This window comes from Chiloscyllium plagiosum, chromosome 9 (assembly GCF_004010195.1).
Source record: "Chiloscyllium plagiosum isolate BGI_BamShark_2017 chromosome 9, ASM401019v2, whole genome shotgun sequence".
Lineage (NCBI taxonomy): Eukaryota > Metazoa > Chordata > Chondrichthyes > Orectolobiformes > Hemiscylliidae > Chiloscyllium > Chiloscyllium plagiosum.
The window spans coordinates 29,259,341-29,286,286 of record NC_057718.1 but is presented as its reverse complement, the minus strand read 5'-3'; the positions used below and the strand labels follow the sequence as shown (position 1 = coordinate 29,286,286).

The 26,946-nt window shown below is 38.5% G+C and overlaps 1 protein-coding gene across 5 annotated transcripts in view; it reads left to right on the top strand.

The window, feature by feature from the left end:
- The window catches only part of LOC122552723 (tetratricopeptide repeat protein 7A-like), a 421,938-nt gene that overhangs the window by 29,471 nt on the left and 365,521 nt on the right, over positions 1-26,946 (top strand). For 4 of the 5 annotated variants that reach the window (XR_006312460.1, XR_006312459.1, XM_043695624.1 and 1 more), the window contains exons 4-5: positions 22,866-22,996; positions 26,264-26,382. Coding sequence is in view for 3 of the 5 variants with exons in the window: in XM_043695624.1 (XP_043551559.1) it covers positions 22,866-22,996; positions 26,264-26,382 (250 nt within the window). In the remaining 2 variants the exon portion in view is untranslated. Of the gene's footprint in view, positions 1-9,869; positions 9,926-22,865; positions 22,997-26,263; positions 26,383-26,946 lie in introns of all 5 variants that reach the window. The other variant, XM_043695625.1, reaches the window with a different exon arrangement.

Sequence of the window (26,946 nt, the reverse complement as noted above, 5' to 3'; positions counted from 1 at the left end):
TGTCTATACCTGACATATGCTTCCTTCTTTTTCTTAACCAAACCCTCAATTTCTTTAGTCATCCAGCATTCCCTATACCTACCAGCCTTCCCTTTCACCCTGACAGGAATATACTTTCTCTGGATTCTTGTTATCTCATTTCTGAAGGCTTCCCAATTTCCAGCCGTCCCTTTACCTGCGAACATCTGCCTCCAATCAGCTTTCGAAAGTTCTGCATCCTGTCCCTCAGGTTCCCCTCCAACAACTTGCCCACCACCGACGTCAGGCTCACTGGTCTATAGTTCTCTGGCTTGTCCTTACCACCTTTCTTAAACAGTGGCACCATGTGAGCCGACCTCCAGTCTTCCAGCACCTCACCTGTGAGTATTGATGATACAACTATCTCAGCATGGGGTCCAACAATCACTTCCCACCGAGTTCTCGGGTATACGTGACAAGCATTATGAATTATATAAAAAATCATGGAATAGCATAGTTTAATATAAATATAATGGCTTTCTTTATAATATAGTTCTGACTTCTGAAGAAAATGTTTAAGGTTACTTCCTCAATTGAAAAGAGGAGGGCAGGCTTTTATTCAGTATTTGCAGTAATATGTTTATACTATCTGAAATATAATGAGACAGCTATTTCAACTTGTATTTTTAATTAAATCAATTCAATTTAGTTCATTTTATTTGGCTGTTACCATTGATTGTTGGCAAAGCAATGTTGAAATTCATACTGTTGTAGAGAGGTTGTATTTTCTATTACTGCAAAGTGGGTCAAATGGAATGGGAAACTGAAGTCAAATCAATCACAGTTCAAGATCTAGTCTTTAAAGGAAAAAGTCTTCAGTTTGTTTCAATGTCTAATCTATTTTTCTCTCTTTTCTTAAAAATAATTTATGTATAAAATTTAGAGTGGTGTATAATAAATTAATTACAGTAAACAGATTTTCAAATGTAATTAATTAATAAATTAAATAAAATGTGATAGTGATAGCAAGATGGATCATGTTGCTGCAGCATGTGGGATCTGGTGGCCACTATAAGATGATCCCAAGCAAACATATCATTTGTAGTAAGTGTTTGCAGCTTGAGCAACTTTGGACTTGAGTTAGAGTCCAAGCTCCAGACGTTGCACCACATCAGGGAGGGAAAGTGACCTGGATATTTTGTTCCAAGAGACAGTCAGACCCCTCAAATAAAGTAATTCAAATTTAGTTTCTGCTGAAAGAATTTGAAGAGTTAGGTCATAAGTTACAAAGAGAAACCTCCAAGGTAAGAATCTCTGGTTAGCACCTGAACCACAGGGAAACTGGCATAGGGTAAATAAGGTGAAGGAGGTAAACATGTGACACAAAGAATGCGTGGAAGGAATGGGTTTCAATTCGTAGGACACAGGCACTAATGTTGCATAGAAAAGAGCTCTTCCAGTCGGATGGGCTTCATCTGAACTCTGTTTGGACTAATGTTCTAGTGAATCAAATAATTAGGGATGGAGAATATTAGTATTTATATCCAAATTGTAATGATCCTATTGAAGCACTTAAAGCATTCTGTTAAAAATGTACATGTTCTAGGTCCAATATGAATGTAACTGTATTGATAAGTTATACAGACAGTCAAAATTATGTTTTTGCTATTCTTTAAAAAGTGAGGGCCAATATAGTACATGTAATGTTCTGCAGTATAATGTGTTTTTTGCAAGTTTGCCTGGAATGAGAAATATTGTGAAATGGTAGCTTCCAATGAAACAACATATAAACGACATTTTCCACCTTTACAAATGTCATGCCACACTGCGTTGGAAATCAAGCCTCACTACTCCTGGGGTCGTCACAAAAGTTAAAAACTTTATCAAAGTATGTGAAATTCCCAATTTACCTGCTAGATACATGCAGGCTAACAGCAAACGGTGCCTAGGTTTCTGTACTTGACAAGAACAACAATTTATTGCAAATAAATAGATTCTAACTACAGGTAAATAACTATGAACTGTCAACATCTTACGAGGTAAAGCTCTAACTCCTTTCAAAATGCCCCTAGATACATATAGACAGACAGACAAAAACACATGGGTGTAATGGATAGAAGGAATAAAACTGAAATGCTCCTTTTGGTTTGCAAGAATATTCTGTTCTTCCGTCTCTTTTCTCCTGGTTCTTCACATTTCTTTACAGGAGGCATTAATTACAGAGCTTCTTAGTTACTGGTCAAAGACCACAGCTTTCAGCATCTGGTGAGGGAAAATAAACTAACTTTTTATTTTGGTTTCAGATATTCTGTTGCAGAGAATGACATAGTATCTGTCCTTGCAGGAGTCCACAGGCTTCACACCCAAAAGCTGTTCAGCTCCCCATGTGCTAATTAGTTATTGTCAGCCTGATGGCCTTTGGCATCCACAACTGGTCAGACATTCCACAAATCAATCAGCAACCTGCTGTCAGCTGAATCTCACTTTATACAAAATCTGTGGTATCAACCTGTTTACAAATACTTCCCACTGCTTAAACAAAGCAGCATCGAAAGCAAGACTTAGTGAGTTTCAGTAACTTTAAAAATTACAGCAATTCCTTCCATAATCCCTGGTTTTAAAACAGTCCTTTTCCCATTTTAGTCCAAACTTAAAATTCAGAAAGATAAAAAGGTATAGCCTTATACAAGCATGAATCTACTTCTCTGAGGGAGAAGGTATGCTTAAATTAAGTTACATTAGAAGCTTTTGAACTTGAGCTTTTATTGTGTGCCAGAGTGCATATTGTGGAATGTTTCCAACATCTTGTACTATGGAGTGAAAATATGCTGCGCCTGTGATTTCTGTATACAGACAGTCAAAATTATGTTTTTGCTATTGTTCTAAAAGTGAGGCCCAATATAGTACATGTAGTGTGCTACAGTATAACGTGTTTTTTGCTAGTTTGCCTGGGATGAGAAATCTCTTCCAAATATGTCACTGTGGACAGTTGGAGTTTTCACAATAGAAGCAGGTTTTACTTTTGTAGTACGTCTCACTTTAAAAGGGGAAGATTTTAAGATCCGGTGTTAGCAACTGACGAAAGCACTGTTTTTCAGTGTGTAAACAGTCTATTGCTTTGCACACCACAAACGGAAATCTATCAAGCTGCAGATCTGTTGAAGGCTACTGGTGGTAAGCAGAAGGCAGGTCACCCCTGGTAGTACGTATGGATACCTCTGCCATAAATGGATTACTTGTTAGTAAGAATGCTTAGCTTGAGCACTCTCATTTCCTTTTACACAATTTGACTTTGTCCAGCAGAATAGATTGGATTCTGACCACAGACATCTGGATGTTAGTGAGACGAGTGTAATATTTTACTTGAAATGTGTTTATGCCATTACACCTGTTTATTGTAAGACTATGCACTGCTTTTCATATTTTAAACTTCCCAGGCCTTATTTCGATTTAAATTCCTCTAGTTGCTGCATAAGAGGAATGGATTTGACCAGTCTTGTGTTTTTTTTTTGCATGTTCCAAAAACATATTCAAAAGTAAAACTTAGTAGGAGCAGAAATTTAAATAATTAGGCAAAAACATATTTTGTAAAATCAATTAAATGTCTTGAGATAGACATTGATAGGGACATGGTGTCAGTTAGTTCCGTATGTTAGACTATGGCATGATTCTGAATAACAGATAAAGGTTCTCTCACTGTTCTGGCTGAGATGGACTTCTGACCTGCGTCTTTTCTTTGCTTTGTATGAAAATCACAGATGCCCAAAGATGCTGACTGGAGAAGTACAAATAAAAACATGTATTAAAGATAAATTAATTTATATAAATGGTAAACCAGCAGTCATTCTGTTCTTACTTTTCCTCACTTGGAAGTATGGTTGGAGGAAGGAAGGGGAGTTAGTACACAGATCTCAGAAAGATAAGGTTGGGCACAACATGACATTCATTTAAATAAAACATAAAGTGAGAATTTAAATGAGTAATTAGAAAAAAAGACTATTAAAAAGTACCAAACAGCACTTTTTATTGCCCTTTTGATTAGAATAGGCTGGGGGTATTTTCCCTGGAGCGTCGGAGGCTGAGGGGTGACCTTATTGAAGTTTACAGAGTCATGAGGGGCATGGATAGGGTGAATAGCCAAGGTTTTTTCCCCAGGGTAGAGGAGTTCAAAATGAGAGGACATAGGTTTAAGGTGAGAGGGGAAAGATTTAAAAAGGACCTAAGGGGCTAACTTTTTCATGCAGAGTGTGGCGTGTGTATGGAATGAGCTGCCAGAGGAGGTGGGTTGAGGATGGTGCAATTACAACATTTAAAAGGCATCTGGATGGGTACATGAATACAAAGGATTTAGAGGAGTATGGGCCAAATGCTGGCAAATGGGACTAGCTTAATTTAGGATTTCTGGTCATCATGGTCTAGTTGGACCAAAGGGTCTGTTTTCATGCTGTAAAACTCTGTGACTCTATGATGTGGAGGTGCCAGTGTTGAAATCAGACCACACCAGGTTCTTGTTCAATATGTTTATTAGGAAGTACAAGCTGACGAAGGAGCATCGAATTGAAAGCTTGTACTTTAATATAAACTTGTTGGACTGTAACCTGGTGTTTGTGTGATTCTTATCAATGATTCTAAGCAGAGCTAAAGAGTGAGTGCTGATCTCCAGGAAAGTGCGTGAGGATTAGGGGCAAGATAAGGAATTGGATTAACTGACACCAAACTTGAGTTTGCCTTATATCAAATTGATCTCTGTGGTGGTTTGCCTATCATTTTGGGCTTTCCTCACCTGACCTGCTTTGTTGAGGAGGAGTGGAATGAAGAGTATTTGTCTGGCTCAGTTTCATTCTTACACCACTCACCAAACTATTCACTTTCTCTCACCCAGATACCCACTCTCAGCCACTCACACCCTTGCACGTATCTGTCCCCCGCACTCACTCGCATCCCTTTCCCACGCTTGCTCACATTGTCTCTTGCACTTGTTGTCAACATTGAATACTCTTATAAACCCTCCAAACTATTCCAAACTGTTACAAACTGAGCCACCGATTCACCTAAACTCTATCATTGACCCATACGCATCCACACACATGTCCAATTCATCCCCTTCCCAGGTCCATCCATTCACACTCTCTCACATCCAAACCCTAGGTTCCATTTCACTTGTACTCATCCCCTCATGCAGACACCCACACTCGTTCACTTACTCAGGCTTGGGAGGTTTAATGGTTAATATCTCTGCAAACGTAACATTTTACCTCCTTCAAACTGTCCTGTTGCTATAACTATGACTCCTCATGACTTACTTTTCTCCACCTGTCCCCAAGATGATGGTGATGGTTCCCTGACTCTCTTTTTGCCCTTGTGGTGGACAAACTGTTTTCGCCATCTCCCCAGGGCTGGCCAAGATGGAACAGTTTTTCCCTTCACAATGTAGAAACCTCAAACAAATCTCCTACTAATTAATCTTCTTTTTTCCCCAAGGAGAATCTTTTCTAATTTCCCAGCTCTCCAATCTATCCATATCGCTGAAGTTTCTCATCCCTGGAACCATTTGTATGAACCTTTTCTTCACTGCCTTTAATACTTTCTCAACGTTTCTCACATGTCGTGCCCAGAACTAAAATGCAGCACTTCATTTGAGGCCAGCCAAATGCTTTATAAAGGTTCACCATCATTTCTTTGTTTCAACAAAAGAGAGACAGCTACTTGACTTGGTCCTAGTGTATGAAGCAGAAAATGCAGGTGGTCTAAAGTTAGGGAGCAAAAATTTCAGTAGACTAACAATAAAAATAACAAATATAAAAGGGAACATAGAATTCTCATCTGAAGTAATTGATTCCACAAAGCAACTTGCAGTAAAATAGATAGGAATCAACTCCAATTTAAATGGAATGAAAAATTAGCAAGGGTATAAATAACACACACATGTGTATAGTATATACTCCAGTGGTGGAAACCAAACAGTTGTGTCAAAGGCAAAAATTCATCAAAAAATAGAGAGATTAGCACAAAATTGAATCTTTAAAAAGTACATAAATGTAAATACTCTGAAGAAAATCAGAATAAGTGTGAAAAATAGAAAATCCTAATAGATCAGTATAGTGAGAGAAACTGAGAAAAAAATGTAAAAACTTCATAATAGACTTCCTTTAAAGGTGCCTTTGTAGCAAGAAAATAGTAAAGACTAGGGTAGAGATGAAAGTGGTAGGAATAGGGATTAGCAGATGTTATAAATAAGCATTTTAAGTGGAAGCTAATGCTCTTCTCGGAGGTGAATTTGGAGGTGGGGCTGTTTTTAATCGATTTGGGAGGGTGCCAGATGGGGTCATTATTGCCATCCTGACTCTGACTCAGACACAGACAGAAATGCTTGCAGACTGCCTTTCTAGATTTTTAAAAATATCAACCTGCTCAAACATGTTATTACATATCTGTAGAGTTGGAGAGGGAGGCTTCAACCTGAACCTCCTGGCTCAGAGATAGGGACATGATTAGTGTGCTACCAAACCACAAAAGCCTACTGCATCTGGTGTTCCCAGGTAGTCTCCAATCCAGATACTAATGAGGTCTGAGTCTGCTTAGCTTCCAAGATCAGACAAACTAATATGACCATAGCCTGGACTGTCTTTCTATCTGCTGCTGCAAATGTAGGCCCTTAAATTGGTAAGCAATGTCCACTTCGGGGCTTTAGCCTGTTGCAGCTGTTTGCTTGTGGGCTGCTGGGTTGGTATTAGGATTGTTATTCAAAGGCACAGTCCCTGATCAAGGGAAATGACATTGGGAGCAGTGATGTTAGCATATGGGCCTGCTGAGAGTCACCTTGACATCCTGGCCGTCCAGACGTTGCCACCCTGCCTCTCACCCCTCCCCTGCCACCTCTTACCTTACACCTCCTGTCCCATCTTCCCAGCTGTGACCTGAGTCAATGGGCACATTACCTGTAGTTGCTACTGCTCCTGCTGCTAGCTGCTGATTGCCAGAGGCAATGGGGTAGGTTGAGGGATTTCCACCCATGGGCCCCTGAATCCTGGCAAGGCCCATTACTGGTCACAAGTCCTTTTCTGCACTTACTCACTAAAATAGGAATATGAGACTTCTGCTAACTCTTCAGTTTGTAGGGAGACTCCCATTTCCTTGACCATTTATTGCCCTTTCTCTCAATTTTCAACAACTTATTGATATGACAGTGTATCAAGTTTGGGTGATTTTACAGTTAGTGGTGGTTAAAATCCAAGTAGAACTGGTATTAAATAAGTTAATCAAACATAGGGTACATAAATCACTCAACTTTGATATCTTGAACTGTTGAATTCTTTGGGAAATATCAAGAGAAATCGCAAAATCCTAATTATAATTTTCTGTAGGACTAGAAGTCTAGACAGTTATAAGGCTAGTTTGTTTGACTACAGTTGTTGTTAATCTAGTAAACTGCATAATCTGGGAGGAAATGGAGGGGCAAGAAGTCTAGTGTGAAGGGAGTGAATGGTGTTCCACTAGTTTGCATTTTGGTCTAATCTTACTTTGTACAAAAGATGACCTATAACAACAACTTATACAATAGCACTTGTCAGGAACAATAAAACATAAAATATGGCATTTGACACTTCAGGAGATTGTGAGATAGTTGATCAAAAACTAGGCCAAAAAGGTAGGTTTTATGGAATACCTTAAAAAAAGAAAGGTAAAGAGGAATTTAGGAGCTTAGGGCCCAGGCAACTAAAGACAGAATTCCAATTGAGGAGTGTTTAACGTTAATGAAACTCAAAAGGCTAGAATTAGATGAAGACAGATATCTGAGGGTTGTGGGGCTGAAAGCGGTTACAGAGATGGGAAGAGATGAGGTTGTGGAGGAACTTCAAAACAAGGTTGGAAATTTAAAAATCACAATGGTGCTTAATCAGGAATTAGTGTAGGTGAGCAGACATTGGGGTGATTGTTGAATAAGAATAGTTTGAGTTAGGACACAGCTCACAGAATTATAGATGACCTCAAACTTAGAGGTTAGAGAGTGGTGGCCCAGCCAGGAGTGTATTAAAATAGTCAATGGTAGCATGGGTGAGACTTTAAGCAGCAGATTTACTGAGGTAGAGATGAGTTTATGTATGACAAAGATGTAAGTAGTTGATTTTAATGATGCCTTTGGATTTCTGCTCATGTATAATATGACATCAAGACTGTGAGTAGTGATTTAGTCACACTACAGCCAGGAAGAGGGATAGAGTCAGTAACTAGGGAAGCTAGTTTGAAGTGAGGACCATGGTTTTCATTGCCCCAATACTAATTGAAGTAAACTTATGCTTGTCTGATAATGGCTGTCATATAAGCAGTCTGATACTTTAGCAACAATGGAGGAAATGAGAGAAATGGTAGTGACTTTGAACTGGCTAGCCTACATGTGCTTTTTGCATATGCTGATTTTGAATGGAGGGAATTCAATGTGGTATGTCAGGAACAATGGGCACTGTTTTTGGAGGTGACAATATGTTCAGGGGCTTTGGAGAGGAAAGAAAGGAGGAAGCAAATGTGAGTGACTGCCTTCCACAATCTAAAACTATGTACGTCTGTAAGTCTGTACGTTGTTTTGAAATGCTTACCATTTGCATTTTATTTGGAAAATATGGATACGTAATCCTAAAGACACACTAGTAAAGCTATCAGGATGCACATGCTATTTTCTCTTTCATTGCTCAAACTTCTATTATTATACTTAAAGTTTAAAACTCTATAATATCTGGTTATGGAATCTATTTTAAAATTGATTCTGCCTATTCTAGAATACCTTTCATCACAGTAGAATAAATTTGCAAAGAAGTTATTGCACTGTTCTGTCCAACTGATCTTTGTGTTTATGCTCCACATGAGTCTCATCCCACCCTACCTTGTCTAACCATAACTATTTTGTACTTACATGCTGCACCTAAAGAACAACAGACTGTGTGTTGTACATCACTACAATGTGAGAATTGAATTTTGATATGTTTGTTCTATAAATTCAGATAAAGGAGACCCTTTGATTTATTTGAATTGATGCCTAATACAGCTGTAGGGTTGACTGTTAGTGTTCAGAAAATGGCAAAAACTATGTAAACTTCTTCTGTTCTTGATTTCATCTCGATTTAAGTTCACACGTAACAATTTAAGAACTTAGCAATTTAAGATTTTGTGATAATTGTAGGTACATATGGAAAAAAATCTCAATGTTTTTCTAATGCATTAAATAATGAAAGAACAGTTGAATTGTCAAATGTGTTTTATATTTCTAAGCTTGTAATGATCATGCATGCATAATACAGAGAATGAAAATATTGTATATTAGCTTTTCCACTTGGGTGAGCAACATTAATTGGTAAATTAGTATTTTAAATTGTCCCACTTGTTTAAAATAGTGATGTAATTGCATTGCTATGTTTTTGATGGTGCATTATGATTAATTAGAATGAATTGCAAAAACAAAACAAGTTTTATTGCATTTCTGACTTGGTTAGATTCTTTTACTTATAATCTGAAGTCTGCACATGAATGAGGAAAATGAAATACTTTGAACAGCTGTATGCAGTTTTCACTGCTTCACGGTGTTGACTGTTTTAATCTTACTCACCTTCCTGTTTTGTGTGTGTGTGTGTAAGCACTATCAAGTAGATTTGTAGATTTCAAATGAATAAAGAACACGGACACCGGAGGCTTTTTCCTTGCTATTTGTTCTATATGTGATGCCTAGCAAGCACCTCTTGCTCATTATCAGCAGCTATTCTATTTAAGCAATCAGTTTATGCACATGGAAGGAAAATTGCCCATTTCCTTTGCTTATATGCTCCACACTGTTCTTGCAAACAAGAGAATACTTCGATTTATTTCAGTTGTAAAAGTTGCTTAATCTTGCTATCTGTCCACTACTTTCTGGCCTTTTTCAGCATGTCCAGCTTGTTTCACCAATGAGAGCACAACGCTGAGGCAAAGTCCTGTAACGGTACGTATATATTGCACATCCAAAGCGTCTGCTAAATTGATTGATTTACTAAGACTGTAAAGTAACTTGCATCTTGGGAAATGTAATTGCTTGCTGATCAAGTTTCACAACCTTTAGATGTGTGTGTTGCAAAATTTCAGGTCCACTTCTAATACTCTTGAGCCAACTGCCTCCGGCACCTTAACTTTTAGTGCAGCAACAATTTTGATTGAAGACTATCAAGTATTCAAAATATGCTCTCCACCAGATGGAGCTATAACTCCTAGTTACAAGCAGTCCACGAAGGGTACATTTATTAGATCCAATGTATGAACAACCTCATCAGTTGTAAGTCAAAGTTGAAACCAATCTGTAGATAGAAGCAGTACCCTTGAAGCTGATACATGTGGATTGGATTGAATTCAGTTTCGTCACTTTTTTTTCTCATTTACTTTATTTAGTTTTAGAAGAGTTGACATCAAATGGAATTTCTAATTTGTAAGACAAAATTCAACCATGAAAACGAAATATACCTGGTGTATTTCAATGGTTGTTAAACAATTTAGGGGTTAGGTTACCTTCCCAAAAATGAGTCAAACTCTTCTCAACTGATTTTCTCCTGTCTGAGCTCCTCAGTAATTGTGGTTAATATTTTGAGAGGTGGGGCAGAACTGGTGAAGGTATCTTAGACTGTTTTCTATGGGAGAACCATAAATCAAATAGTGAACATCTTATAGGGAAGATATCAAGGTTATATCCACTATCTTTTTAATTCAGGATTTGCCATAACAACCATAACTGTTATAGAAGACTATCTTTTGGGAGGCAGGACAATATGTAAAACCCAAGATAAGTTTTACTTGGGATAATTACTTAATTGACTGGGTTTTAAACAGTTAAGAAAAGGTGTCAGAAAAATAAATAAATCCCATCAACCAGATTTTGACTTGCTTTAAAATTCCGTGTCTCTGAATTTCAGTTGGCGAGGAGAATTGCTCTTGTGATTATTTTCTCTTATTATCTTTAATTATAATTATATATGTGTGTGTGTTTTATATATATGTATGTATTTTTGTTTCAACCATATCCTAAAGAAATAAGGTGCATTTTGCAAATAAACATTGAATTTAATGGAAGTTAGAGTTATACTGTGGGAGTTTACAACAGAAGAAATAAAATAGCATAGCAGAAGCTAGGATGAGCAAGTTTCAACAAATTTGTTAAATCTTTGAATGCCATTCAAAGAAGACTTGTCTGTGGTCAGATGGAAGAATAATTTACCCTAGAAAAAAAGATTATTCAGGGAAATTAAGGAAATATGCTATTTCGTTGTAAGGGTTAAAATTTGTGAAAACTTCCAGATCAAGACTGTTTGGTTAGAAATCTGCATTAGTTATTCGAAGCTGAAAGTGTTTACAATTTCAGTTGTGGGAGTACAATATTTAAGAAGAAAGTTTCAAGGTTCACAGGACAGGAAACCTATGCATTTGATAGGATAGGGAAACCTTTCTGGATTTTGATTAACTGTAAAGTGATGATGTGAAGTAGTTGGGACTTTGTTTTGAAATCTTTCAAACTATGTTTTATTTTCAGAGCCTGGTTTACTTTATTTTTATTTATTTCGTGTTATAAACTTCTGCTTAAAGTTTAAACCAAATTTGCATCCTCTTGCTTATTTTTCACTGAAAACAGCCATGTTCAATGTATAAAAAGATCTATAAGGTCAGATTTCATTCTGGGGTCTGACTGAGTCATTTGTAACATTAGCTGGGATCATAATATTCTCTAAGGTCTCTATGTGTCTCTATATTATGCTCTAATTCAAACAATGTAGCCTGAAGCACTGTGTACCCTTTCAATGGCCTTATTCAAACTGCTTATGCACCATTGCTGATTAATCTTCAATTACTACAAACATCTCTCTCAATCTATAAGCCTTACTGAGTACCCATGGACATACTTAGATCTTCATAAACATAAATGCATGACATTACAATTGCATTGAAATCTACTGCACACTAACCCATTTCATTAAGATGCCAGAGCATGAACAGATCAGTGTTTGCTTCCCTAAAAGATATTAATAAACCACTTGAGTTTTAATGACAATTTGGAAATGTTCATTATTATTTTTCTCGTGCTTGCCTGCAAACTAACAAATTTATTGAAATCAGTATCATAACTGATCCCTGATGAAATTTACTCAGGTATCATACCCAACAGGGAAATGTACCCGCTTATGACTTGAAAATGGGAACTGATTTTATTTTTGCATTCTGGCCATCTAATTCCCCCAAGCTCTAAACCTGCTTTAGCTGAAGCCTAATTTGTCTTTGATTCCCGTGGTGGAAGATTGCCTCCTAAATCATTTTGAGCACTGTACCTTCCCTTTATGTATGCAATGTTAAGGGAATTAGCAGTAATATACTTTGTAAATGAAAAGCAAAAACAGAGGCAGGAGTTAATTTAGTTTCTGAATTTAATGCTGAGACATGACAAGATATGAGAAATATTTAGCCAGAAACGTTAACTGACATTGAAGATTCCAAAAAAAGCCTTTAAAATGAACGTTGTGAACAGAATGATATATTTCCCACCAGAAACAGGCATTTGGTTGTGTACTATTGGACAGTCTTTGTTCTTTCATCAACTCATGGGTTAGTCTGTGTGTACATTTAAATTATGTCCCCAAGGCTAAAATGTATTAGTTTTAAAATAAGTGGTTTATCTTGAAATTTTCTCAATAGATTTGTATCCATTGCAATATCTACTTTTGTAAGTATGTCTAAAATAGTCATTCATTTTGAAACCATATTCCATGAAGGCAACAAAAGTCACAAATGCTGAAACTTGAGCTTCAAGAAATACAGTATGTTTACTTGGAAGCAAATGTACCAAGGGAGATATAAAAGTCAAAATTTGACTAGATAATAGATTGTATTATTAGGGAGCTATTGTAATACAAAGGTCAGTAAGTCTGGCTGCAAGCTTGAAAAGAGATGTTGAGTTGATGTTTTAAGACAAATATTGCTCTTCTTCAGGGTTCTGAAGACGAGTTCTATTTGACGTAATGTTAACTCTGTTTCTCAGTCACGTTGACTGCTAGACCTGCTGAGTACTTCTAGTACTTTGTTTTTTTTATTTTAAGTTACCAGCATTGGCCGTATTTTGTGTTTATTTTAGTGACATTGGTGTTTCACATACCAATTTAGTGACATTGGTTTGCATTGTGATATAATACAGGAAATGCAAACAATGTTTCTCATTTTGCAGTCAACCAGAAATTTCTAAGATAACTTATTATTGACCTATTTTGAAACATTGTGTGTTGTTTTATTTAGAATGTTGTGGATTGTCTCAGTTTCTGTGGTGCAATTTGTTATAGCTGTCAAAATGTAAGCAGAGTCTTTAGAGCAGGCTGTTGGATTTGAATTGATGAGCAGCCCATTCAGTGAGACGAGCTCTTACTCAAAAACTTTCATCTTTATAGATTCAGCACATCAATCAGACAGGAAAAGGTCTTCAGGGACAGCAGTGTTATAACACTAAATTATCACAGCCTGTGGAGGTATATGCTGTATCAGTTGCCCTCTTCATTTGTTACAGATTGTTTCTGATATGTAACAAGTTTTTGAGTTAAAGAAAATGAGCAGTTTATAACAACTGACCATGTTTAGGATAGCGGGGAGATGACAGGGAGTTTCAAATTAACAATTCAGTTGAGCAGGTTCTGCATCATAAACTATAAGACCTTAAGATATGGGAGCAGAATTAGTAGATTCACTCCATTGTATCTGCTTCACCATTTGATTATGGCTGATACGTTTCTCAACCCCATTCTCCTGCATTCTCCTCATAACCCTTGATTCTCTTATTAATCAAGAGCATATATATCTCTATCTGCAATACTCACAGTGACTTGGCTTCCACAGCCATCTGCGGCAATGTATCACCACCCTCTGGCTGCAGTAATTCCTCCTCATCTCAGTTCTACAGGGTTATCCCTTCACTCTGAGGCCGTGCTCTCAGGTCCTAATTTATTCTACATGTGGAAACATCTTCTCCACATCCACACTACCCAGTTCTATCAGTATTTTGTATGTTCTCCCTCATTCTTCTAAACTCCAATGGGTACAGATCCAGAGTCCACAACCGCGTCTCATATGACAAGTCCTTCGTCCCCACGACCATTCTTGTAAACCTCTTCTGAACCACTCCAAAACCTCAGCATAGCAATCCTTAATTACTGGACTCAAAACTGCTCACAATATTCCAAATGCTTTCTGACCAGAGCCTTATACAATCTTATCAGTATATCTCTGCTGTTGTATTCTAGCAACCTTGAAATAAATGCTAACATTGCATTTGCCTTCCTATTTGCCAATTGAACCTGCATATTAACCTAAAGAGAATCTTGAACTAGGACTCCTAAGTCCTTTTTGTTTCAGATTTTTGAAACCTTTTCCCATTTAGAAAATTGTATATGCCTCTATTCTTCCTAGCAAAGTGCATAACCTCACCGTTTCCCACATTGTATTCCTTCTGCTACTTCTTTGCCTACTCTCCCAGCCTGTCCAAGTCCTTTTTGAAGCCTCCCTACTTCCTCAATACAACCTGTCCCTCCATCCATTTTTATGTCAGCTGCAAACTTAGCAACAGTATCCTCAGTTCCTTCATCCAGATTGTTAATGTGTAATGTGAATAGTTGTGGACCCAACACTGACCCCTGTGGAATTCCAGTAGTAACCAGCTTTCATTCTGTAAAGGACCAGTTTATTCTCATTCTCTGTGTTCTGCCAATCCTCTATCCATGCCAATGCCTTACCCCGAATGCCATGAGCTCTTCTCTTATTTAGCAGCTTTCTGTTCAGCACCTTATCAAAGGCCTTTTAGAAATCCAAATAGATCATGTCCACTGGCTCTCCTTTGTCTAACTTACTCATTAAGCAAGGCTTGAGTCTGGAGAATTTGAAGATTCAATGCACAACACAAAATCAAAAACCTTTATTTTTTAAAATCAGGATATCAAAGAAAGCACATGCAATGTGCCTCAATGATTACTGCGCAGTGGCTCTGACCTCCATAAATATGAAGTGCTTTGAGAGGCTGGTCATGGCCCACATCAACTCTAGCTTGCCAGTCTGCCTCAATCCCCTGCAATTTGCCTGCTAAAGTAACAGGTCCACAGTGGAAGCTCTTTCCCGAGCTCTGCATTCATCCCTGCAATAACAAAGACACTTCCATCAGATTCCTACTCATCAACTACAACTCCACCTTCAACACCATCCTTCCAGACTGATCTCAAAACTCTGAGACCTAGGTCTCGGCTCCGTCTTCTGCTACTGGATCCTCAGCTTCCTGACCCACAGACTGCAATCAGTGAAGATAGACAACAGCACCTCTTCCACGATAACACTCAACACTGGACACCCCCACCAAGGATGCATTCTGTACACCAACAACTGTGTAGCTAAATTCCAAATGAATGCCAGTTTGTTGATGACACTATCGTAGTAGGATGGATAGCAAACAACAATGAGTCAGAATGTAGAAGCGAGATAGAGGACCTGCTGTCGTGGTGCAATGATAACAGTTTCTCTGTCTGTCACACACACACACACATGAAGAAAGGAAGAGAACATGCCCCCATCTACATCAATGGAGTGGAGATTGAGGGCGTCACATTCCTAGGAGTGACGATAACTGGCAACCTGTCCTGGACTTCCCACGTAGATGCGACAGTTAATAAAGCACAACACACCTCTTCTTTCTCAGGTAGCTCAAGAAATTCAGCATGTCCATAAGAATTCTCAACAACATTTAGAGATGCACCATAGAAAGCATACTATCCGGCTGCATAACAGCCTCTTACAGAAACTGCTCTGCCCAGGACCATAAGAAACTACAGAAGTTTGTGTGTACACCCCAGACCATCACAGAAGCCAACCTTCCATCCATGGACTCCAATTACACTTCTCTTTGCCACAGATAGGCTGTTAACATCAAAGACCCCTTCCATCCCTTTAATGCTCTCCTACAATCCCTTTCATCAGGCAGAAGATATGGAAGCTTGAGCACAACTTCAGGAACAGTTTCTTCCCTGCTGTTATTAGATTGATGAATGGACTCACAAAATTCAAATAATGTTGATCTTGTCTTGTGCACCTCCTGTGCAGTGTAACTTGTATGCCTCAATCTGGCTAAGCACCGTACGATCTATATGTCCTTGCTTGCTATGATCTGCCTGTACTATTCACAAACAAAGCATTTTACTGTACTTAGGCAAACATGACTACAATAGGTCAAATCAGATCAGGAATGATTTAAATGTGGAGCCCATTACTGTAGAACACATCTTGGGGCAACGTTTGAGAGAATGGCAATGGAAAAACACCAAAGGCAACTGACTGGATGTTGCACATTGATGAAGAATGTGAGAAATGTTGGCAATATCTTGGTTGAGAAAAAGAGTTTTGAAAATGATATAAAAAGGCCAAGACACAAGGAGGAAGTTCCAGAGAACACCACCTTAGCTATGTCATAATGATCATCTGAAGGCAAGAGAGGGCCCAAATTTAGAATACTGAAAGTGGAATGAAGGCTAGAAGAAATTACAGAGATAATGTGGCACATGGTTATCGAAAGAGTTGAAGAATTTGAATTTTAATACTCTGGAAAACTGAACTCCTGAAGACTGAGGTAATTGGCATATAGTACAGAATATAAATGGAGAGTGTGGTGTTGGAAAAGCACAGCAGGTCAGGCAGCATCCAAGGAGCAGAAAAATTGACGTTTTGGGCAAAAGCCCTTCATCAGGAATGAGTCATTCCTGATAAAGGACTTTTGCCTGAAAAGTCGATTTTTCCTGCTCCTCCAATGCTGCCTGACCTGCTGTGCTTTTCCAGCACCATATTCTGGACTCTAACCTCCATCACCTGCAGTACTCATTTTCGCCCAGAATATGAATGGTTGAGGATGAAAACATTGCATGGAGAAGTGGAGTAAGGAGAACATAAAGAAATAGCATCTAGGGATGATAAACCTTCGTTAAGGATTTCATTGGTTGTAGACAGGATGCGCAAGTGCTATTTTTTAAGGATAGGAGAATTACACTACACAATGAAAGATTATTATAATGGAAAAAGACCATTCAAGCTCATCCTAATCAACCAAGGGAGATCCCACCGTTTTCCAGTTATAAAATCCCAAGATTTTCATTGTAATGATTGCAAAGGTTTTGCTTGCATTGTTCTATCTGCAAGTTTGCTCCATGTGTTGCTGAGTTTTCTGTAAAGAGTTTCTCCTTAATGGTCCTGAAATTATACTTCGTTAATTGAACAAAAGAGGGAAAATCAGGAGCAGTTTTGCAAAATGTAACAGAGCAGGCATTTGCACTAAGCATGGCTGCTACACTACAGGTTGTGATGGAAACTAGTTTCTTGATTGGAATGTTAGGATGTGCTTTTTGTATTCATTGTAGATATTCTCACCCCTTGTTCTCTCTTTAAGAGGCAAAAGGATGAGAAGATCCTCTTTTAGTTGTGATGTCCTTAAAAGCCATTCACACAAGAACAATCAGCTGGGCTGAGCTTGTCATGCTGATGGATTCATCAAACTGCAGTGAGAAGCATTCACAATCCTTCAGGTCCTACTGTAGTTACAGAAAGACACCTTTGGGCAAATAAACCACTCATCTTTCTACCATGCGACATACTCTAGATTGCGTTATTAATTCTTCTTTGTTTTTAAAGACTGTAAATATAGAGTTAGCAGTCATATCATTCCTGATGAAGGGCTTTTGCCCAAAACGTCGATTTTCCTGCTCCTTGGATACTGCCTGATTTGCTGTGCTTTTCCAGCACCACTCTAATCTAGTCAGCATTCATAGTCATTGCTATGATTTCTTGCCTTTGCTAGAAGATCCAAACGCTGGTAACTTAGAAAAATATTACTGTTCAATTTTAAAAATGGCCTTTAGCACAACAATTTCCTTTGTCCTAAGCATGCTCTCCAAGGGAAAACTAGCCAAGAATTTAGTGCGTTTTGTTGTTTGGTGCGGTTCCAAATGCACTCTTTACTTATCAATATACTTTTGTGACATATGAGGCAAATCATCTTCTTTTTTACAGTTGTGAATAGAAATTCATTTTGTCATTCCTTGTAGGAATTGTATACTTTTTGGTTTCCTTTCAGATGGTCCTGGTTCATCACTCATCATTATTACTTCACTTTGTAGTTGTAATGTTACTCTGCCATTGGTCACGCCTCAGGTAGGCCTCTGGATCCACACCTCTGGAACATCCACAATGTTGCTGGCTGCTTTCAAGTGTGGAGGCTGAAGAGGTCATGTCTGTGGTTACAACTTGTTCCTGGGCTCCTGTTTGGCTTGCGTTGCTTGGATACTGGATGTGGGCCATGGCAGTGTTGCCTGTAAGTTTTCTTCATCCTGCATGGATATATTGGGTAAGCAGCTAAAGAAGAAATCTGCAGCCCTACAGAGCACAGCAGAGGAGCGGACTAGCTGAGCTGCTGTATAATAATTCCACAGAGGCCAGTATCTCAGCATCAATCACCCTTTATTTACATGTGGAGAATCCTTGATACTGATCCAGCTCCCTCAGAGCCAGCTCTCAGAGTGAACAGGATATCTGTCAGCCAAGGCTACCTGATAGAACCAGATTAACAACCCCCATCAAGGACTTCTTATCCTATTAGGTCCACCTGGCTGACCTCATTACAATCGGAACACTATTTCAGTGAGTAACAAGGATGTGATGAGCTAAGTATTGACCTGTGTTTCTAGTACTGCCTCCACACATTAACCCCTAGTATATTTCTTATTGGATTGTTTGCATCGCCAATGTAAACTTATTTTACCCTGCAGTGATAGTCCATCTGGACCAAACTGAAACACGATGCAACAAACTGGTAAAGCCTGTTAAGAATGTGCTCTTTTCTCTAACCTGTGGCTTCTGGAAGTGGAATTCATGCAATGGCATGGCAATCTATGTGTGTGCAGCAAAAGAATGTGGGTGGGCAGTGAGATGACTTGTCAGAGACTTTGCGAATGACCAGTTGATTGTTGTCTACATTGGAGACCATGGGGTTAAAGTAATATTCCATATTAGCTGTTTTTCACACCACTTCAAGTCACGGGCGGCACGGTGGCACAGTGGTTAGCACTGCTGTCTCATAGAGTCCGAGACCCGCGTTCAATTCCCGCCTCAGGCGACTGACTGTATGGAGTTTGCACATTCTCCCCGTGTCTGCGTGGGTTTCCTCCGGGTGCTCCGGTTTCCTCCCACAGTCCAAAAATGTGCAGGTTAGGTGAATTGGCCATGCTAAATTGCCTGTAGTGTTAGGTGAAGGGGTAAATGTAGGGGAATGGGTCTGGGTGGGTTGCTGTTCAGAGGGTGGGTGTGGAAGGGCCTGTTTCCACACTGTAAGTAATCTAATCTAATAGTAGACAGCACAGAAACAGACCCTTCTGTCCAAATCGTCCATGCCGATAGATATCCTAAATAAATCTCGTTCCATTTGCCAGTATTTAGCCCATATCCCTCTAAACCCTCCTTATTCATATACCCGATGCCTTTTAAATGTTGTAATGGTACCAGACTCCACCACTTCTTCTGGCAGCTTATTCCATACACGTACCATTCTCTGTGCAAAACTGTTGCCCCTTAGGTCCCTTTTAAATCTTTCCCCTCTCACCTTAAACCCATAACCTCTAGTTTTGGACTCCCCCTCCCTGGGGAAAATATCTTTTCTATTTAACCTGTCCATGCCCCTCATGATTTTATAAACTCTATAAGGTGACCCCTCAGCCTCTGATACTCCAGGGAAAGTAGCCTTTCAAAAGGTTTCTTTCCAAGATCAAAAACTATCCACTCTTTCTTTAAATTCAGGCTTCTAACACTGGGATGAATCTTGCGGTTCTTCACAGCCTCTGTCTGTTTGTGACCAAAACTGGAGGCCATATTACAGATTCAGCTTTACCGGACCTAAATGGATCAGCTCTGACAAATGTCTTGGGTGTAGATTAACATAGCTAATGTGGGAGAAGATTCAATAAAATGCCAGATTACTGTTATGGGTTCCCTTGTTAATGTAATCTTTGAACATGACTCAAATATATAATCTGATATTCCAAAGCTTACTTGCACTTTTTCAAAAATGTTTTGTAATCTTTTATGCCCTTTTGTGTCTAACAGGTACCAGAAATAGTCCAGTATTCCTTCATTGCAAGTGCAATTTGAATGATTGCTAAAACATGAATTGAATGTATACATTCCTGAGTCAGATATCAAAATGCTGCACAATCACCAAATTAGATAGAAGAGGTTCTATTGATCATGTTTCCTCAGCACAATGCTACAAATATTAGATATGGCATTTTTGAATTAGATGAGAGATTTAAAAATAAGACGAGTTTAAAGTTTTGATGAAGAACACAGTGTATTTAAAAATCTTTGTAGTGAATGAATATATGCTAATCAAAAATCACTTTTACATAAGAAAATATATAAGGACAGGTTAGGTTCTTGACCGCAATTTTTACATTACCTCGGCCTTGAACCTAATTGGCCCAGAATCTTCTAACTTAATTCTTTCTCCTCTCTTTTTCTTACTGATTCCCTCCCCTAACCGTTACATTACTTGCTTCCCTCCCTAAATGTTTTGCTTGTCATTTCACACTGTGTGCCACTCTCTTGCTGTCACTAGCCACCCATTTTGCTCCATCACAACTAAATTGAGATATTTGGAAGGTGCTTTTATTGTGCGGTGGTTGTGTGCCTAGCTCTGGACCAGGAATTCTACATTCATCCTACCTGAACAGGTTGATTAGAAAATTTCTAAATTGAGATATTTGGCCAGCCTTTGAGAGGATACATGGAAATAACTTCATTTTCACCATTGTAAGATTTTGTGAAGTAACTTAATTTTAATTATAAGACCCAAGTCAATTAAAGTTATGGACTGAGTTTTGGGAGGAATTTGATCTAAAAGCTTACTCGTCCTGATTAGCTACAAGGCCTATTCAAGGCACAACCTTATTTTCACAAGCGGAACGGTGGCACAGTGGTTAGCACTGCTGTCTCACAGCGCCAGAGACCCGGGTTCAATTCCCACCTCAGGCACCTGTCTTTGTGTAGTTTGCACAATCTCCCCGTGTCTGTGTGGGTTTCCTCCAGGTGCTCAGGTTTCCTCCTACAGTCCAAAAATGTGCAGGTTAGGTGAATTGGCCATGCTAAATTCCCCGTAGTGTTAGGTGAAGGTGTAAATGTAGAGGAATGGGTCTGGGTGGGTTGCTGTTCGGAGGGTGGGTGTGGACTTGTTGGGCCGAAGGGCCTGTTTCCACACTGTAAGTAATCCAAGTCTAAAATCTAAAATCTTATACAGAATTCATTAAGTTATCAAACTAACCACAAAAAATACTTTAAAAAAAACGCAATGATTTTCAGTTGATCCACTTTGGGATGTGGATTGCGACACCAGTTGCCTGGGCATTGATCGTTGCTCTCTTTTGTTGACTGAGGTTCTTCTCCGGGCTTTGGTCTTCCTTCTAGTGCATTGGATTATTAAAATCCATGCTTTATTTAATCCTCAACAGCCACTATTTGCTGTGCATGATTGGAGACATGCTGAACTCCACTTGGCTTATTAGTGCATGAACAGTTCATGGTAAATCTTGGATTAGCTGTACAATATGTGCCCAATTCGTGCTAGTTTTTCTTTTAGAGTAATGAACATCTTAGTGACTTCACTTAATACTGTCTCCTAATACATTCTTTGATATGCCAATCACTTTTGTAAGATCGTCCTTTATGTAGAAGCTTGTCAGTTAACATTTTTAATAACTCCATACATCTTTACCAAGTTAATGCAGCATCAATAAGGCCATTCATGTGTCTGCCTAGGTATATGCAGTGTCATTTCTAGTGATTAGGTACCATCTCAAATGTCCCTAATAAATATATCTGAGAAGATTGAAGTAACTACAAAATTCACTGCAGGACTTTATTCCAGTAGACATACACATAAATGAAATAGCTTAGTTTTGTAACTTTGTTTTTGAGTAAAAGCTTTTCATTTCAAAAGCATTTTCACATGTGGTAGTCTAAATTTCTCTTACGAGGAAAGGCTGAGGGACTTGAGGCTGTATTCATTAGAGAGAAAAAGGTTGAGAGGTGACTTAATAGAGACATTTAAGATAATCAGAGGGTTAGATAGGGTGGACAGGGAGAGCCTGTTGACAAGTATGGTGACGGCAAGCATGAGGGGGCATAGCTTTAAATTGAGGGATGATAGATATAGAACAGATGTCAGAGGTAGTTTCTTTATTCAGAGAGTAGTAAGGGTATAGAATGCTTTGTCTGCAATGGTAATAGATTCGCCAACTTTAAGTACTTTTAAGTCGTCATTGGACAAGCATATGGACGAACATGGAATAGTGTAGGTTAGATGGGCTTCAGATTGGTATGACAGGTCGGCGCAACATCGAGGGCCGAAGGGCCTGTACTGCGCTGTAATGTTTTATGTTCTTTGTTCTATGTTCTTAGGCTGAGCCATCTGCAAACCAATGACTTGTCTTTGTTTTGGGCCGTATGGCTTTCTTCCTTACACAAACTGTTTAATAACTAACAATAATAAACAAAATAGAATATAAATCTTCATTTTCTTAATAAAGTTAAAGTTATTGATAATTGAAATATAACTCCATCCTATACCATAATAATTTGCAATACTACCTGCATTGGACAAATTGAATCCTACATTTTTTGGAATCTATTTTCCTGAATTTAATTTGTAAGTATTCTCGTTTCATAACACACAGTACAAGATTTTTATGTAAATTTGTCCCCTATCAATAAAATATACTTAACTTTGAATTTCTCAGTCATTTTTATTAATGAATTGTGCTCAAAAAATGTCAATTGTTTTCATTTTCATTTCTCAGGCTTGTCCCTTGAGCGACAGGCTTCATCTGTTACCTCACGAGTTCGTCTGTTTGAACGAGAGGAAGAGATAATGTCATGTTTTGAAAAAGCTAGTGTTATTGCTCTAGTCTTCTTACAAGAAGAAGAACGGGTAAGGAAAACCGTTTCAACTCATTTGTTTTAAACAAAAATAAAGGAGTGAGTAGAGAGAGGTCTGAGAAATGTTTTAGTGAATTGGATGTTGGAACTTGACTTTGATTTTATGCAAGTATGATGAGTTGGAGACCTCTTCTTTCTGGACAGTATGCATTGTGAAGTAGTCCCTTTAATGTCCTGGGGTATTGCAAGCTGACTTGTGTTTGAACCCAGTTTTATATCCTGAGATCTGTTAATACAGTAGAACTTTGGAATTGATTTTACTCTAGTACAAAAAAACCTCTGTCAGCCATCTTACGTTTTGAACGCGCAGCAGGCACAGAACTTAGTGGGTGGCACGGTGGCACAGTGGTTAGCACTGCTGCCTCACAGCGCCAGAGACCCGGGTTCAATTCCCGCCTCAGGCGACTGACTGTGTGGAGTTTGCACGTTCTCCCCGTGTCTGCGTTTCCTCCGGGTGCTCCGGTTTCCTCACACAGTCCAAAAATGTGCAGGGGTCAGGTGAATTGGCCATGCTAAATTGCCCGTAGTGTTAGGTAAGGGGTAAATGTATGGGTGGGTTGCGCTTCGGCGGGGCGGTGTGGACTTGTTGGGCCGAAGGGCCTGTTTCCACACTGTAAGTAATCTAATCTAAAAGAACATTTTTTTCCTCCCTCTATTCTCAATTTTTGCCTGCTCTTCCCTTAATGATGACTTTTTTTTATAATCATGCATAGGATGTAAACATCACTATCTGTGCCAGCATTAATTTCCCATCCCAAGTTGCATAAGAAGGTGATGGTGAGCCAGCTTTTTGAACTGTTGCAGCTTCTGTGATGTAGGTAGACTCACAATGACGTTACGGGGGGAATTTAGGATTTTATCCCAACCGCAGTCTAGGAACAAAGTTATTGTTCTACTCCCGTGATTAGTTTCAAGGATATTAGCCATCCTCTTATATTGGATTCAAGTGGCTAGTCATATGGGAGCCTGGACAGAGAGATTGGAGAGTTTCTTTGGAAGAAGAGGAGAGTAAATATAACCCACTAAATCCTATGTGTTAGCAGTTGCTAATTTGCCATCAGAAGCAGAATTAGCTGAATTGTTCTTTTCTACTGGCTTCTTTCACTGTATTTGGTAGAAATGTTACTGTCTCACTTCTCAAGTTCAAGTAATGAACAAACCTAAGAACCTCCTGGTATTAATAGCTAACTAGATTGCAGTATTTGTCCACCTATCCATCAATGAACTTGAGAGTAAATTTATAAGTTTTAAAAATGTGCCTAGAATAGGGAAAATTATTTAAACATAACACTATATAAAGGTCTCATCCTACAATGCCCAAAAAGCGTTTCTCACAAATTATACTTTAAGTCTTTTGTTGTTTGGCAAATGCCACAACTATTTTACATGAGCAATATTAGCTCAACCAGCAATGAGTAGATTAGTAATTAGAATATCTTTTGAATGTGAAACAAGAGTTGCCTTATTTATTAGGAAAACTCCTTGTTGTTCTTTGGATAGCACCATGAGACTGTTATGATAAATTAATTTATCTGCCAATGAAGAGAAAGGAGATTGCTGTAGTTATATAATTAATAGAATAGGCCTGTAAAAACTGTATAATAGAATTTGTTTTCATTAAGATTAGTCTGAGTAACACAGCGGGAAAGTTAAAGATATGCTGTAATACTTTTTCTGATGAAGGGTATTCAATTTATTATTTATTTTACACTTCGTCTCACTTAATCAGTTTGCATCATTCTTTCTCTCTCCCTTCACTTTTGAAATCCTACAAATAACCATTACTTTCTGATTGACAAGATTAATCAGACTGTAAACATTTGAAGCAGAGGAAATTGGCAACATGAGTTGATTTCCCCTGGCATTTCCTCACCTTTGCTTTGTCTGTTGATCCAAGTGTCAGATGAGCAAATGTTACATGCTAAAGAGCAAGTTTCAAACAGCAATTTGGTTTTTGCTTTCTAATAATATATATATATAAAGTTTACTCACAGTGATGAGGTAAAGATTTGACCAAGTAACAAACTGATTTATTTTTCCTTCCTGCTAGAAAAAGAAAGTGGTGACATTATAGTGCAACAGCAGATTAAACCATTGCTCTGTATTGTACTCTCTGGCAGTGAAGTTTCAAACTGAGAATCAGAAAAGAGTGTGAATTTTCCGTGGACCAGTAGAAAGAATCATACTACAAGATTTAATGTTTGAAGACTCTGACTGTAAAATGCAGACTAAAATCAACAGACTAAACTTAATATTAATAGGCAACTAATGCATTAAGCTACAGAAAATGAAATCTCATGCCTCCTTATTAAATTACACTCTCAGGATGCATTGTCTTGTATTTAAAGTCCCAAGCCTCTCTTTGCTTTAACATGGTCTTTTATCCTTTATCCACTAGGATGAATCTTCCAGTGTCCTTTTTAAAACAGTCCCATCATTCCACCTTCTGAACACACTTGAATGAGCAACCAGTAACATAGCACCTTCTACTATCCAAAGCTTTGAACTGGGTTTCCCTGCTCACTCTGCTTGGTGGTTAACCCAGAAATAGTCCTTTTTTTTCTGCTTGGCATATGAACACCTATTGATGAGTTTTTACTAAATCTCTGATTTAGAGTTTGAAAGTCTATAAGCAGCAAGCCTGGCCATGTTCTCCTTTGTTTTAATACTTGTACCTTACTTGCAGTACGTTTTACGTTTCTGTCTCCGTAACAGGCAGGCTACACAAATTTGTTTAAAGTCAATTTCTAAAATACTCCATTTTACTTTGAATTAAAGGAGACAGTTTAAAACAAAACAGTCTCAATATTCATAACAATGCTGGTAGGAAAAGAAAGCATTAGTTTAAATCAGCTAGTCACTGTATTCCTGAGGATGATAGAACCTCATGCAGGTCATCTTTTTACCATTAGCCCTTGTGAGAGGATCTGGGTCAACAGTTGGTGATGAGTAAATCTGGTAGACTTTAATAAGTTGTACGTCTGGGCAATCACATTGACAAACGTTTGCAGTATGCCAATCATGCTGATAACATATGTCCATCAAATAACTACTGTTATAATTATATCAGTGATATAACTGATGTTAAGAGTTGACAAAACAGCAGTTGGGAAGTATTACACACTGGTTTTAAGGGCTAATGGTAGTTTTATCTAATGGCAGTGTTCAGTATAAAGCAAAAAGTAATTGTTGGCAGACCATACTCTTCCTTTTATCTTAACCAGCTTTTTGCTTTTTGTTTCTCATTTGCTTCTTGAAGATTATGATCAGCACTCAATCTAGAGGTACGAAGGGAAATGTGCCTGTTCAGGAGTTGGAGCTCACATACTTTCTTGAAACTGCATTGCAAAGTGCTTATGTGCATTATTTCAAAAAAGGGTAAGCAATTCAATAAATTTGCATTTAACATGTGGAGTCAACACACAACCTTATTATCCTTCTCTGTACAGTGTGTTCTGGAGGAATGACTTGTGCAATTTTTAAAAAGGAAAGTACGCTTTAAACTGCAGAAAATGTAAAAACCTCACGCAGTTGGGAATGCAGCACTGCCATGGAATGATAACAATTATTTTTGATTAATTGCCCGATTTCTTGTGAATGGAATTTCGTTCCTGGTTTAGGAGGGCTAAATTCCTAGCTCTGCAAATCCAACTCAGGAGTAAGTGGCCCAGAAGTTGGAATTTTTGTTCTAAGCTGTGGTGTTTCCATGAGAGTCAGGCTGATTACTGAATGTGTGCAGAGGCTGTTGAGTACTGATGTCTGGGTGGGAGCTGAAAATGTGTTGCTGGAAAAACGCAGCAGGTCAGGCAGCATCCAAGGAGCAGGAGAATCGACGTTTCGGGCGTGAGCCCTTCTTCAGGAATGAAGAAAGTGTGTCCAGCAGGCTAAGATAAAAGGTAGGGAGGAGGGACTTGGGGGAGGGGCGTGGAGATGCGATAGGTG